Source organism: Pholcus phalangioides, unplaced genomic scaffold, assembly GCF_987345545.1.
Source record: "Pholcus phalangioides strain wild (caught in Gottingen) unplaced genomic scaffold, Ppha-v1.0 ptg000012l_1, whole genome shotgun sequence".
Classification (NCBI taxonomy): Eukaryota; Metazoa; Arthropoda; class Arachnida; order Araneae; family Pholcidae; genus Pholcus; species Pholcus phalangioides.
In genome coordinates, this window is record NW_028301605.1 from 12,081,653 (window position 1) to 12,097,220 (window position 15,568).

At 39.5% G+C, this 15,568-nt stretch overlaps 1 protein-coding gene across 1 annotated transcript in view; it reads left to right on the forward strand.

Moving 5' to 3' along the window:
• Positions 1–15,568, forward strand: part of Cad99C (cadherin 99C) — a 131,770-nt gene that overhangs the window by 85,325 nt on the left and 30,877 nt on the right. The window contains exons 13-21 of the mRNA XM_089240198.1: positions 24–161; positions 1,690–1,848; positions 3,770–3,954; positions 4,910–5,042; positions 6,334–6,416; positions 6,592–6,679; positions 7,653–7,778; positions 7,877–7,935; positions 10,331–10,574. Of these exons, the coding sequence (XP_089096324.1) occupies positions 24–161; positions 1,690–1,848; positions 3,770–3,954; positions 4,910–5,042; positions 6,334–6,416; positions 6,592–6,679; positions 7,653–7,778; positions 7,877–7,935; positions 10,331–10,574 (1,215 nt within the window). The remainder of the gene's footprint in view (positions 1–23; positions 162–1,689; positions 1,849–3,769; positions 3,955–4,909; positions 5,043–6,333; positions 6,417–6,591; positions 6,680–7,652; positions 7,779–7,876; positions 7,936–10,330; positions 10,575–15,568) is intronic.

Genomic DNA, 15,568 nt, shown 5'->3' on the forward strand with positions numbered 1-15,568 from the left:
AATTTTTGTTCGTTGAATTGCAGGAACTTGACGATCCGCCAGAAAAGTACGAGTTCGAATTGACTTCTCACTCGTTTCGAATCAACAGCGAAGGTTATTTAGTCGTGAACGATCATAATTTAGACAGAGATCCTCCTAGCCCCAGCAAATACACATTTCAGGTAATTTTGTTTAACTAGAAAATTTATAACTAAATTCCCTCTGAAAATATATTCATGTTTGTACCCTTGAGGGAACCGTGAAAAATAATATCAATAAAATATCATTAAATAATATCACTATAATATCATTAAATAATATCAAATAATATCAATATAAGCAATATCATATTCAGTGGTCGCAAAAAATAAGCAGTATCGATGGAGAAAACGACTGAAATTGAGTAACGAGTGAGTGAACGAGTATTGACAATATTCATGGCATAATATGTAAAAGGAAGGGGGGATGAAAGCTTTTTGTCCCACGTAGTAAGCTTACCTAGCTGCTTTTCTAATGAACAAGACTCCTACGAATTTATGGGGATACGTAAGCATTCTATGTCTAAGCATGCATAAGCAAGAAAATCTGTCTCCCATGCACTTTTAGGATACACATGCCTCCTGCATATTTCAAAGGATGCGACGCGCAAGCTTCATGCACATTTCTAGGATGCGCATGTATAAAGATGTGCTTATCTAGGATAAGCGAACGTTTTACGTGTGCTGAAAAATAGGAAAGAATCCCATCCACATTTTAAGAGGAAAGCAAGCGCCATACGCATTTCCAGTGTACAAAATACGCAAACATCCTATAAGCAAGAGTCCGTGCATTTTTAGGAGACGCGTGTCTCTCACGCATTTCCAGTAATATGAAGCATTCTACGTTCCTAGGATACGCCTGTATTTTGCACACTTATAGGGATATGCATATCTAGGAGTAAATAATCATTCTACGTATGTCTAAGGATAGCAAAGAATCCCACGCATTCCTAGGAGTAAGCACGTGTCCTTTCCATTTCTAAGGATGAGCAAGTCTCCTGCACATTTATAGGATGCGCTAGCCTCCTACAAATTATATTTAAATTTCCTGAATATTTTTATGATACGCATGACTCTTACACAGTTATAGACATGCATTCAAGGGATATTCAAGTATTCTATGTTTTTACGCTTTTTAAAAGACGGGCAAGAATCCCACTCCTTTTTAGGGGGTAATCAAAGCAAACATCCTACGCATTTTTAAGTATGAGTAAGTCTCCCGCACTTTTTTAGGCTTCGTAAGTCTCCTGCTTTTATCTAGAATGCCCATGCTTCTTTCACATTTATAGGGGATACGCATGTCAAGAAGTAACAAACATTCTATGAAGCTCTCAGGGTTTACAAGAATCCTACGCATCTTTAGGAGTACGCGAGCATTTTGTAGATTTCCAGAACGTACTTGAACCATGAAGCGTTGAGTGCCACTGCGCTAGAAGGTCCATAGTTCCATGCAGAACTAAAATGCAGTAGTGTAGGAACAAAATGAAAATTAACTTCCACTTTTTTAGTCTTTCAGTGCTCTCACTTTTACAGTGTATTGTATTAAAATTATTGTCATAGTCAATGTTTCTGATGGGAAAAAAATTACGAAATGGCAACGTCGATCACAATCCACTGTTTGAATGCTGTTGTTCACATAATGGTACCATGTTTGAACTTCGATTTATTGCAGGTAATTGCTCGACAACTCAACAGCGCATCGGGTAAAGGTGCCAGCGCTCCGATAACATTGAACGTGAATCTCAGAGACGTCAATGACAATTCTCCTAGGCTTCCAGTTTTCTCTCCTATGACGATGGAAGCTGGTGATGGAATCAGAGCTATCACCAAGGTAAAACTTTTTTTTCGATCATTGTGAATGTTGACCTTAGCTATGGGGGTTCCCTTAAAGGAAAATTTAATTATGTTACTATAATTTTTTGTTTGTTCAATTCCGTCTTTCTCATTCATTCTTTTCTTATATTTATCATAAATTTCGTTATGTTTCATTTTTCTAAAACGATGTATGAAACTGCAGACACTGACCCGTAGGCGTATTTACGGTTTTGCTGCCTATGGGCTATATATATGTACAAATTTAGCAGCCCTTCCATTCAAGTCTAATTATTCACATGCTTTCACAACATTTTGGTCGCTCATTGACCTGGTCCCTTGAGCTATAGGTCAACACCCATGGGTCACTACATGGTCCACACTACACTCCATGGGTCACTATTTTCGTCATTCACTGACCTGGTTCTTTGATCTCCGGGTCACTCTCACGCTCAGACACTCTTTAAGTCACTCTTTCGGTTGGTGATTGACCTCGTCCTTCGTTCTATCGGTCACTCTTTTGGTCACTCATTGGCAGGCTCTTTGCTCTCTTGGTTACTCTTTTGATCCCTCACGTGCTTGCACACTCTCTTGATTCCTCACGTGAGTGCATACTCCTTTGTTCACTGACATGCTTGCAAACCCTGCTGTAGGTCACACCTCATTTGGTCACTCACTGACCTAGTGTCTCGGTCTTTAGGCAGAGGCAGACTTATGATTTTATCGCCTATTGGCTATAGAACTTTTTACCACGCTTTTCCCATTCTAATAATTTTCATTACCACTCATTCCTCAAATTTGCCACCGCTTCGAACTTTCCACCTTGGACTATAGCCCGCTAAGCCTCCCCCCCCCCCGTAAATACGCATCTGCACTGATATGACCCACTTCACAAATCGCCCTTAGGTCATACACAGGTGACCACGAGGTACGGGAGTGTATAATGGAGAGAGACTAGTAAGAAAACAATTGTATTATTTTATTCCACATCGCACACACTCTAGCAGCGAGACAAAGAAGTGAAAGAGGGAGAGAGAGAGAGAGACTCGCGTGCCTAACACTGTCTGCGTGTACATCTAAAAATGCACGTCTGGTTAGTGGTGCCATCTATATTTCGAAATACAAATGCAGAGACAATTAATAATGATTGAGAATCTTTGTAGAGTTGTGGGGTCTGTATTTTAACAAAGGGAGAGATCGGCATTGGCATATACGCTTCGATGTTGGAACCGCACGTAACCAACTTCTGCGGACCTACCGTTGCGGACCTCGAATTATGAGGGTCCGTCGTAATTCGAGTCAATTACGATGCCCACACGACCACTCGCGCATTTCTAAGACTTTAGACACTGGTCACTTTGCTGGGCCTACAGACCAACCGTGGCCCCCGCACTGTCTCCCTAGGGGATGTAAGCTGGTTCGTCTCAGGAGATGTGGGCCACGGTGGAAAACCGCAAGTTGCCCAGTCTTCCGACACTGGCGATTTCGCAAGTTGTTCAGACTCCAGACACTGGCCACTTTGCACATTACCTGGACTTCAGACAATTGCCTCGTGTTTCCCAGACTTCGAATAACAGTGGCAAGACGTGACAAGAGTGCAAATAATTGTCTCGAATTCCTCAGAATTGAAATAATTGTCTCGCATTCCTCAGAATTGAAGTAATTGTCTCGCATCCCCCCCAGACTTCAAATAATTGCTTCGCATCGCCAAGACCATCGGTCATTTCGCACATTGCCCGGACTTCAGACATCGGTCATTTCGCACATTTCCCAGAATTCAGACATCGGTCATTTCGCACATTGCCCAGACTTCAAACGCTGGTCACTTTGCGCAGAGACTCTAATAGACTCCGTACTCATATATGTAGCTCTTTTTAGTTCAACGCAGTTCACAAATATCAAAACGGTATGCTGATTGCATTTACTTGCTATTTACACAGATTGAAGCGACGGATAGTGACGAGGGAGAAATGGCTGACCTGACATATTCGATATATCATGTCTCGAATAATGGTGGAAACAAGTTCAGAATCAACCGTAAAACTGGAATCGTCGAAGCGGTCGAGAAACTCACTGCTGGTGAGCAGTACAGCATAACTATACAGGCTACTGATGGTGGAGGAAGGTAACTGATGAGCGTTTAATATATCTTCCAACAAGTTATCATCTAAATAATATACAGGGTGTCATGAAATAACTTTGTCAATATATGAGCCCCTAGCGGCCTCAGAAATCAACGAATGGCAATGAAATTCGAGATACTGGTATTTTAGCGCATGCGCTCGAGAATGAGTAGAAAACAAAAACCTAGCTCTTGTGGGTACGGTTACAGTAAATTAATACCCAAATGGCGACACTGACTTTCATACATTGTAAAGCGATTGGCGCAGAAGAATTTGTTGGAATGGTACTTGTAGCACCATAAATGCCGGCACTAGACGCAGACAAAGAAACATATGGAAACAACCAATACAGATCACATTACTGCTGCAGGAAGTTTCCACCGAAAGGCTAACGCACCAACTCTGTCGTCTTTCTTATGTTTGCGTCCTTCGCCGGCGTTTATGTTGCTACAGGTACGGTTCCAACGCTATTCGTTTCTTTTCACTGCGGCGATCACTAAGCGATTCATAAAATCGAGTGTTGCCATTTGAATTTTTCGAAATTTTTTTAGCCGTAACCCGGGAAAAGATAGGGTGTTTTGTTTTTCTCTTCACTCTCGAGTGCATACTTTGAAACATTTATATCTCGAATTCACATTCGTTGATTTTTGCTGCCGCTAGGGGCTCGTGTATCGTCAGAGTCGTTTTATGACCACCCTGTATATATATCACGAGAATGGTGATGATTCCATCACAATTTCATTTTACTGAAGTTACCTGGTCTTCAAAACAAATGTTGTTTTTAAAAACAAAGCCAATAACGAAATTGATTTAAAGATGCTGTTTGTTCATTACCATATTGATAATGACAAAATGTGTGTTTCTTTATAATTTCAAAAACATACCATTTATTACGTTATTGATTAAATATTGATATTCCGATTAATCTGTCATTATTTCGGGGAATGATTTTTCCAGGTTCACTCAAGGTATTTTAGACGTCATGGTCGATCCGGGTCCGAACACGGGTGGCCCAGTCTTCTCTAGAGATCGTTATGATGCTCAGATCAGTGAAGGAGCAGCTGTGAATTCTTCTATCGTTACTGTCAAAGTATGTTAGATACTGTGAGATCGAAAACTAAGAAACAATTTTTCTCCTCCTTTTTCTTGTTTATCTGTGTGCCTAAGCGAATGACACAAAAAAGTTTGCGTCATCTAGTGTTCTAAATAAAACCATTCCGGTCATTCAATTTTGCTTTACTTGCATTTATTTCCTACTTCTTTTTATAATTTTTAGTGAAAACCGATGTTTTAAAAGCTATTTTTTAGTAAATTAATAGACATTTTCGAATTTTTTCCAGATTTTTATAATTATAAAGTTATTTAAGTTTATATATTAAAAATAACGTTATGAAAGCCTGGCAAATCATTCAAAAAAAGACAAATTGCAACTTTCTACAATGAGACGAGTGAAAGATCGGTTTCTACAAATTCTTTCCACAAGCCAACGATAGATAACTCTGAAATGCATGGAATAAAACTTTAAGGACGTACCCTACCTTGTACACTTTTTCATGCCTCAAAGGTGAGAAAATTTTCCATGCGCCTGCCTCGCATGTTTCTGGGACAGCCCCACTTCTAAAAATCTCCCGCCACAGTGGAGGCACTGTATATATATATACAGTCAAACCTCGTTAGTGCGTCATCCGGTTAACACGTCACTCCGCTTAACGGGTCTCTTTTTGGAAGTCCCAGTTGCCCTCAGGCAGGAATTGGCACAACTATGGATTGCTCCGTTTAACGAGTCACTCCGCTTACTAAGTCACATTTTTGCTCTCCCAAGAGTGACTCATTAACGACGTTTGACTGCACATATATATATATATATTTTTTTTTGTGCAGATTGTGTATTTAGACCATTCTGGAATCTCTTCCACTTCAACGTGCCAACTTCTTCTTAATTGCCCACAAGTCTTTTCCACACTTCTTTTGAAATCCCAGGCTCTTGTCTCCGGCCCTTATGTGCCACTGGGCTCATGTACAATTTTTCTCCCAAGTCCTTGGGTTCAGCTATACAACGTACAGTCAAATGGCTTGTACGTTGCATAGAGTTGATGGCTGGGGATGATATGGGAAGAACGACGCGAGTGATTCGATACTTGCGAACACGGGGCAAGGGGAGCCATCACTATAAATTTTGGCTAACTTTTCCGACGCAACTCGGTCTTTTTTGAGATAATGGAAGTAAGGTGCTTTGCATCAGTCCGGAGTTGTGAGCGGTTCTATCTGTCTATCTACTGGGCGCTTTGTAAAACTTTGATGAATGATTTTAAAAACAAACTTTTATAATCAGTAGGTAAATTATGGACGTTTACTGTGAAATTTTCAATTTAATCCCAAAGGCCGAAGATCCAGAAAAAGATGAAGTCAAATATTCCTTGGAAGGAGGGAATGTCAATAAAGATTTCTGGATTGATGAGAAAAAGTAAGTTTTTATCATCAAATTTATCTCAATTTTAATCCGATATTTCTGGAAAAAAAACCACTTAAAATTTATTGTTTTAAATCACTGAACAGCTTTTTTAAATTAATTATTGTTTTTTCCCATGAGAATCGGATTTCAAAAGAAAGTACTTTATTCTATTTTGTGTTTTATATAGTGGCATAATCTACATAGCCAAGCGATTGGATAGAGAGGAAATTTCTGTGTATAGTCTCATAGTGAAAGCGTCTGATCCTAGTGGTTTGGTAAGCTCATTGGATTATAATATAATTTATAATAACTGTAAGAATATAGTTCTTTTATAGCGGAGTTCAATGATGATTCTCAATAATGCCAATAAACGGGGCTGGACCAATCCCAGGTGCCAGGTCACCATGGTGACTAGAAAATCCGCGTATTGGCGCCTAAAATTTCCTTTGAGTAGTTATCAAATTGTACAGGCTGAGAGCAGCACAAAATGTTGGAAATTTATAGCAGCATATCTGCCAACGTCAAAGAGGGTCAGTATGCCCTGGAAGAGTCAAAAGAAGCATGATTTTGGACCTTTCTCTTCGGGTGAAATTTTTTTAGCACCTAAAAAAATGTTTTAGGTGCCTAAATAATTTTTGTGGCGCCTAGATTTTTTTTGCGATTTGTCCAGCCCTGCCAATAAACATGTGGTGTGCCGGATGTTACTTAAGTGGCCCTAGATGACCTGGAAATCGGTTGAGTCCCCTTCTTAGCATGATAATGACCCGATAAATTGTCGCAACTCAAGATAGCTGCCTTCACTTCATTCGCAGCTGATATTGTCTGCTCGATTTGATTCATAGCTGCTATTGTCTGCTAAATTTCATTCACGGCTGAGGATGTTCGTTTCCACTTCCTTTGTAGTTGGAGATATCGCCTCTACTTTATTTACCGATGATGGTGTCTGCCTCGGCTCCATTCGTTGCTGAAAATATATGCCTAGCTATATTCGCAGCTGAAGATGTCTGCCTCGGATCATGCAGGCAGAGGGTGTGAGGGCGATAGGTAATTGCCCCTCCAAAGAGTCAAAAATGAGAAAAAAATGTATCTGTTCCGTAAAATACGGGACAATTCAAATAAAATGAACAATAAATCCCCCCCCCCCACACACACACATCGCCCTAGATCCACCGCCTGGGTGAGCCTTCCTTATTGGAGATATTAACTTCTAAATGCTAATAATTTTTTCGATTATTTCTGTCTGTGCAGTTTTCAACAGCAGCAGTTGAAGTCACCGTGACTGATATAAATGATCAGAATCCAGTTTTTGAAGAGAGTAATTACGTTTTCAAAGTTGACGAAGGACTGCCTAACACAAAGATAGGATTTGTGCAGGTAATAACCTGAATATCTTATATCGCGTTAGAGTACTCTGCCAATGAAAATTTTTCGTGTAACTCATATAATATTTAACCATATACTCATATTTTCAGGCTCATGACGATGATATTGGTGAGAATGGCGAGGTTACCTACTCCATATCTGGAAACGGGTATGACTTTTATAGAGATACTATGACTAAAGCCCGAAATTGGCCAATTCATGAATTGGCCTATTTCTTTGTACATTTACCCTGCCAGTGTCCGAATTCTTTTCTTCTTTTTTTACAATTCTGCAGACGAATGTGTACGAGGTTCATGTACGGTTAATAAGAAGACAGTACGCGCAGGGAACGGCATGATTCTGGGCTATCGCCAAGTTGGCGATTTTTTTCGTGTTAACTATGGCCACGTTATTTATGACACCCCTGTCGTATCGCAGTCACGATGCTGTAATCCCTTTTTCTTTTTAAAAATTTGAAAAAAAAAAAAAACTATACGTCTATATTTTTCTGCAATAAGTTTTTTACTCTCAAATTTCTCTTTTTTTTTAACTCCTCGCGGATGAGGGCCATCGGTTGGGTGCGGTTCTTCCGAATTTCTCTGGACAGCACCCGTCGGTCTCTATCTCCCAGTTTCGTTGGTCTGTCGACTCGGGGCAAATTCCGACAATCACAGCTCACCTTCCACTTCTTAATCACATAGGCCACTGTCGATTTTGGGTAATTCAGCTCGCTAGATATGTCCCTGAAGGATCGGTCATTTTTGTGATATCCGATAATTATACCTTTCTCGAAATCAGAGAGCTTCGAACTGCGCGGCATCTTGCATGCGACTAATGCCGATGTTGTTTCCTACACGATATATACCGGCGGAGGGCGTGACGTATCTCAGGACCGCAGATATCGTCATTTGCATAGGTGTCCAAATACTTATTGGTAGATAGTGTATTCAAGTTTGGCCAAATGTGAGTTGGACTTAGACAACATATCTGCCATAATTACAGATGGTGCTCCCTCTGTGACCGGTCAGAGGACGCGTGTAATCGCATTGATAAAGCCAGACGCCGAAAAATGCGGAATACGAAGATGATGGCTTTCCACTAAATGAAGAATACGAAATCAAAAACTAGAACACGTCTGACTGATCGGCATCTGGAGGATACTTTACGAATAGCAACAACACAAATTTTACCCAACATTGAAGCTTTAGTCAAGCAAAAACAATGTCAAGTTTCGTATTAGTTTATAAATTACATTCACTCGCATTCGTAATGTAAGTATTAGAAAGACTATTAAAAGACTTTTTTGTGATTCGGTACGTAATTAATTCAACATATACATGTATAAACAAAAATCATCCATTTCCATTCTGTTTCATACAATATAAAAAATACCTAAAATAATTGGTCTTATCCCAATTCAGCTTAATTTTTTAAAACGAAAATGCTACATAATGGAGCCATAAAATATGCAGTACGCGTCGCATTTTAATTTGTCGCATCTGAGCGTAACGTAGGATCAAGTTTTCACAGGCGGGTGGGACACACTGGGATTGATTGGAGGCACAAGGAATCTCTGAGAGAAAAATTTATATTTTCCAACTTTTAAAATCATTTTCAAGTAACAGTGAATGTATTAATTATTACATATTATAAATGTATTAATACAGCAAACAGTTTGTTTTGACACTATAATTTGAAATGTTTTTTTTTTAAATCATTCAAAGTTAATATTTGTTAAAATTAACTGAATTAAATGGGTTTTTTTTTTTAATATTTTGAAACATTTAGCTTGTGATCGTCTTTGGGGGGCAGGGTGCCACCTACGCCGATATTGAGTGGCCCGCGGAACGCGACAAGTGTTTTATGTTTCCCTCGAGCGTAAAACGTTGAAGACTCCTATTCTCCAGCATAGTTTCCCAAACTTTTTTGTCCACTGTAATCTAACCCATATGATCCTATGTTATACCCGTAGCTTCTACAGTCCCCCGGAACGTTCCATCGCTGCCCCCCCCCCCAGGGGACGTTAATGCCCACGATGGGAATCACTGATCTACAGTGAAACCTCGCTACAACAATAAATCCCTCTGCAACGATATTTGTCGGAATGTATATATATTACCTAGTTTATATTAAACTTCCCTTCAATACTATTCTCTACTGTATGTGATAGATCCCAATATTTTTTGAGAATATAGAGTAATGCAGAAGTCGCAAAAAAGAACTATTTGAAAACTTAATAACTTTTAAAGTATGTACAATAGAAAAATGCGGTTTTTTCACAGATGAGGTTAGAAAATATCTAAAATTTTATTTTTAATAATACAAAAATCTGAATAGTTACATGTTTGTTTAACAGATGACGTTGCAGTTGAGAAAGTAGTTTCCCATAAGTTGAAAAACGGCTGCCGTAACCCGGTCTATAAATATCGACGAGCTAAAATGAATTCAAAATCGATCCGTGATCACTGGTTGTTTGAATGATTAGATTGGATTACAGTTTTTAAATCAAATCTATTTTGTGATGATATGCTATGTACATACTTATTGTATTTTTATTCAAATAGGGATTTCACAATCGATCAAAAAACAGGAGAGATATCAACTGTACGAGCCCTCGATTTCGAAAGGCAGCAGACCCATCATCTCGTGGTTTCAGCCAGAGATCAAGCTCCCGATGCGAGATTCGCCACTGCCACCGTCACGGTATACGTTAATGACATTCAAGATGAAAAGCCAGTCTTCGAGAAAGAGGTCTACGAAGCTAAAGTTCCAGAAAACACTGCGAATTATGATGTCGTCCAAGTTAAAGTGAGATTCAAACACTTCAAAACTTTCCGACTTTTCAAAATAAACTTTTGTGTATTTTATACAGGGTGATTCAGAAAAGCATCACCAAGATGAAACGGCAAATCAGGCATACGATAAGTATCCAAAATCACATAAGAAACGTACATGCTCAACGCATCCGCAGTGCTACGGAGAGTTATTGCGTCACACACTTTTAAAGCAACTCCGAACTCAGCAAGCATGAAGTCACAATTCTGACAACATAAATGTCGGGCGCCGCACATGCACTCAAAACGCACATTCCAACGTGTACCGATTCGTTAGAAATTCCGCATGAAGTGCATGCTTGCTACTACTACTACTTTACACGCACCTCGCACACATTATTCTGAGGAATTTCTATCGAACCAATGCATGTCGGAATGCGGAATGTGTGGCCCTTCACACGTTTATGTTGTCAAAATTACGACTACGTACTTGCTGGTGCGTCCACGCGATTGCGTTGTTCAGCATTGCTACAAAAGTGTGTGGCGCAACAACTCCCTGTAGCTGTTCCGGATGGCGTTTGCGCACCTACGTTCCTATGTGATTTTTGATTGTTATCTCGCACGCCTGAATTTCCCTTTCATTTTGGAGATGTTTTTCCGAATCACACCCTACAGTTCCAGTTAACCTTCTGAGTGGCACAGCAGCACTCACCAAACCATCTTCAAAAATGTTATATGTTTTTCAATGGAGTAGGTTTTTTTCTTCCGATTTCCAGCCAATGAAAACTAAGGGGTATAGGGAATACTGTTCTGTTGAAAAATTAACATTACAAAATACCCGGGTTTTTTCAATGCTAAAATAAGAGGTTTTCAAAGAGGCGAGATATTTCGTCAATGACACATTGAAGGGTTTACACACTGTGACGAAAACGGGACAAGAGCGCGTATATATCACTGGACATTGCAGAATGCCGCCAAAAGAATCACTACTGAGCTGCGTAGACCATGAATCTGTCATGATTTCTGAATTGATGCTCCTGAAGATGAATTTTCGAATAAAATTCACTTTTATTAGAGTATATCACACTCGTGATCATTTTTTTGTTCACCAGAAGGAGGAGTTATCACTGAATGCTACTCATGGAAAATAATTAGACCCCGAACTGCATTTCACTGCTGATTATGAACGGCATTTTCAATTCCCACACCATGATTTCGGTGAAAACTACTTTTCTTTAATCGTCTAACCCAGTGGTTCTCAACTGGGGGCCATATGGCCTCAGGGGGGCCCTAGGATATTCCATTGGGCCACGGAGGAAAATCTGGCAGATGGGGAGCCACGGCTACTGATACGGGGGTGACGAAGAAGTTTGTGGAATTAAATTTTTTCAGTCACTCTGACTAAAAAAAATTTAATTTCAAACAAAAAATGCATAGAATATATTTTTCGCAATTTTTACTCTATTCAAGTAACATTAACATGAGGAAGGAAATAAGAAAAGTGGTTCATGTAATCTCGGTGGGTTTACGACTTGGGGGGGGGGGTGACAGTAGGCCCTGATAAACTATAGAAGAGGTTTAAAGCAAAATGGAGTAACTTTTACAGTTACTCCAACAAATTATAAGAGGGCTGCCATAAAGGAAGCAGACAAAGATTTGTTGACCATTCATTCACATTCTTTTGAGTGCTGGTAGTAAATGCAATCCAAGAAGTAGATGGGTGAAAAATGAAAGCTTGTGTGTAAAAAAAACCCATCGTTTTCATGCAATTACAGACGGATGGCCATCTAGTTTAGCTCAAAGCTATCTTCAACCGGCACTGAGTGGTCTGATCATTGATCATTTTTGTCGCACCACGGTCATTTTCTGCACACGAGGGCTAATTAGACCGGGACCTACAATTTATTGCCGATTCCGAACGGCAGGCTTGTTGCTTATACTCATCGAGAAATTATTTGCTGCGGTCAAGTCGCCATTTTGTGCCATTTTAACTTTTTATGCTCTGAATATTGCACTTGGAAACGTGGATTTTTTTTTTTTTTTTGTCATTAGGAGAGACAGGGAAACAACTTTTCAACTGATTTCGGGCACGCGGGGACTATATAAAAAATTAATTTTTCTATTTTAATAGCTATACAACCCCTTCGAACATGAATGCAATATCTGAGTACGACACTTTATTCGGGTACTTTTTCCAACTGGAAGTATGCCTCTAGGACCAATGGTTTGCCATTAAAATGTCATATGCCGCGTTACCTATGCGCCTTGTATATTAAATATAGTAAGGACTGTTATGTGAAATATTGTGTTGTGTTTAAGTCAACTCGCACGTTGCTTCGTTCGCCTGCGAGAGAGCGGCCACATTACGGACCAAAAAGCCACTTGAAGGCAGCTTTTCATGTAACGAAATATCAGATTTTCACCGTATCGAAATTGAAGTCAACAAACTGCTAAGAGGGGGTTTCGGTTTCGCTGACTTTTGATGACAAGGTGGGGGGGGGGGGGTTCGAAGGTTGCTTACGTCATCAACCACCCCTTTTTGAAGATATGAAATATTCTAAGCTGCTGACGGGGTGGGGGGGGGGGAAGGGGTGAAAAATGGTTGAAAATCTGCTTACGTAATACTTGAATGGTCCCTTATTTATATTTTCCGATGTGCTTGAAATCCTGATAATGAATCATTATTATGTTCACATGAACAGTTTTGTCACTGCGTTACGCAATGACAAAACCCGTATATACCGGGTGACTCGAACTGTTACGCCGTCCGCCAATAGCAGTTTTTTTTTGTTTTTTTTGCCTTGTAACATTTGCAACGAATTCACAATGGCACTAACAATTTTAAGGGAATTAAAATTAATTTAATACTCTAGAGTTTGGATTCCTTTAAGAAATTCATTTTTAAAAATATTGTTGGTGCTGCTACCTACTTTCAAAATTAGAAGTGCGTTCCCCAGTAGCACAACGATATAGTACAATATCTGGACCATATCGTTATATATCGAAATGCCAGAGGAATATCAGATGTCATAACTATGATATAGAACGATCTTGTCCTATATGGTGCAAATTATTTATGATATTAATTGATCTAGTCTTAACTTTTTCAGTCGAATGTGCATTTGATTCCATGTGAATAATCTCTTCTTTGAAGGACAACAACTTGGGACAATAAATTATTTTAATCAAGGGCGTAGCGGGGGGGGGGGGACTTGGGGGTCTGGTTCCCCCCCCCCCGAAATGTGAGAAAATGACCGAAAAAAGGGAAAAAGATGGCCACATCCATCCGAAATGAAAGTGGTTCCCCCCCGAACGAAATTTCTGGCTACGCCCCTGATTTTAATATAGTTTGACAAACATGGATCTATATCGTGAACCTGACAAAGATATATATCAGATACACCAAGGGCGTAGCGGCATGGACGAAGATACGGGGGGGGGGGGCGTGTTGGGCCCCGTATCTCCACCCCCACTGTCAAAGGTGGAGTCGACTGATCTAATGTATATATGCATATATGAGCTGACATCATTAGGCTGACCATATTTCCTCGAGAGAAATACGGGACATCAGGATTCCAAATACGGGAAAATACGGGACATCGCCAAAAACGATGCCAAAACCAAACAAAGTTGCCAAATATTGTTGAAATTACGGAAAAATAACAATGGCGGGAAATGATACATTATTGCAAATTGCAGTGGATTAAAATGTATTCCACGAAAAAAAAAAAAACGTTTACCAAGGCAAATGTGGGAGATTAATATCCCATATATAGTTGTAACTATCATAAAATAACTTATGAGTTGAAAAATAATTTCAATCTGCGACATCAATAAAGAATGAAAATTCAAGTAGGCGTCGTGTGAAATACGGGAAAAACCGGGACACTTTTGCCAAAAAGTCGGGACGGCCAAAAAAATAGAAAATACCGGGACTGTCCCGGGAAATACGGGACGTATGGTCACCCTAGACATCATCATCATCGTGCCCCCCAAGCAATAATGACCTTGCCCCCCCCCCCAGACTTCCAAGTCAATCTCCGCCTATGCGTAGCGGGGAAGGAGGGGGGGGGGAATTTTCCAGTTCAGTCATTTTTTCAACACCCAAGGAAACATCCAAAACATAGGACCTCCACGTCCGACGACAGGTAAGATCGTATGTGCTGCCAACTAATGTTAAATTTAAAAGTGACTAATGTGGTGATGATGAAGTTCAAAGTGAAAAAAACTATATTCTTTATTCGGCTCAGTTCCCTATGAACAAAGCTTGTGAACTGAACTGGAAATTTGAACTATAAGTTCGGTTATTTTATTTGAGCATAAGGAGACGTCCCAAACAAAGAGCCTCTTAATGAGCAGACGACAGAGAAGAAGTCGGTTCCCTACAAGCTGAGCTCACACACATAACTGGAAGTTCGAACTGCCAGTTCGGTTATTTTTGCAGGACTCAAGGAGACGCCAAAAACGAGTAACCTGGAGAGAAGCAGACGACAGAGATTATATATTACAGGAGGGAGCATCCAGCCACCGCGATTGCAGCGACATCAAATGCAAGGAAATTACGGGACTCGGTGAAAACAAACTTCACGCCTGTCGATTTGTCCATAGAAATGTACAGTTCGGTCTCTAAATATTGGGTTTAAAGATTTAAAAAAAGGATAGAGAGAACTCATCTAAAGGTGAAAAAAGATTAAGTTATTTATTTCATTAATACTGGAGAATCATTTCTTTCATTATCTTTTGAATATTCTTTCATCAATTCTGGACCTTTACTAATTATTATTTCTTTCATTACTTCTGAAATAATTGCTTTCATCAATTCTGGATTTGTTTCTTTCATTAATGCTGAAATTATTTCTTTAATTAATGCTGGAATTTTTTCTGTCGTTGAATTTGAAATTATATCTCATTAATTCTGGAATTGTCTCTTTCATTAATTTTATTATTATATTTTTCATTAATGCTTTCACTAATTTTGGAATTATCTCGTCCAAGCTGAAATTATTTTTTCATTTATTGCTTTAAACT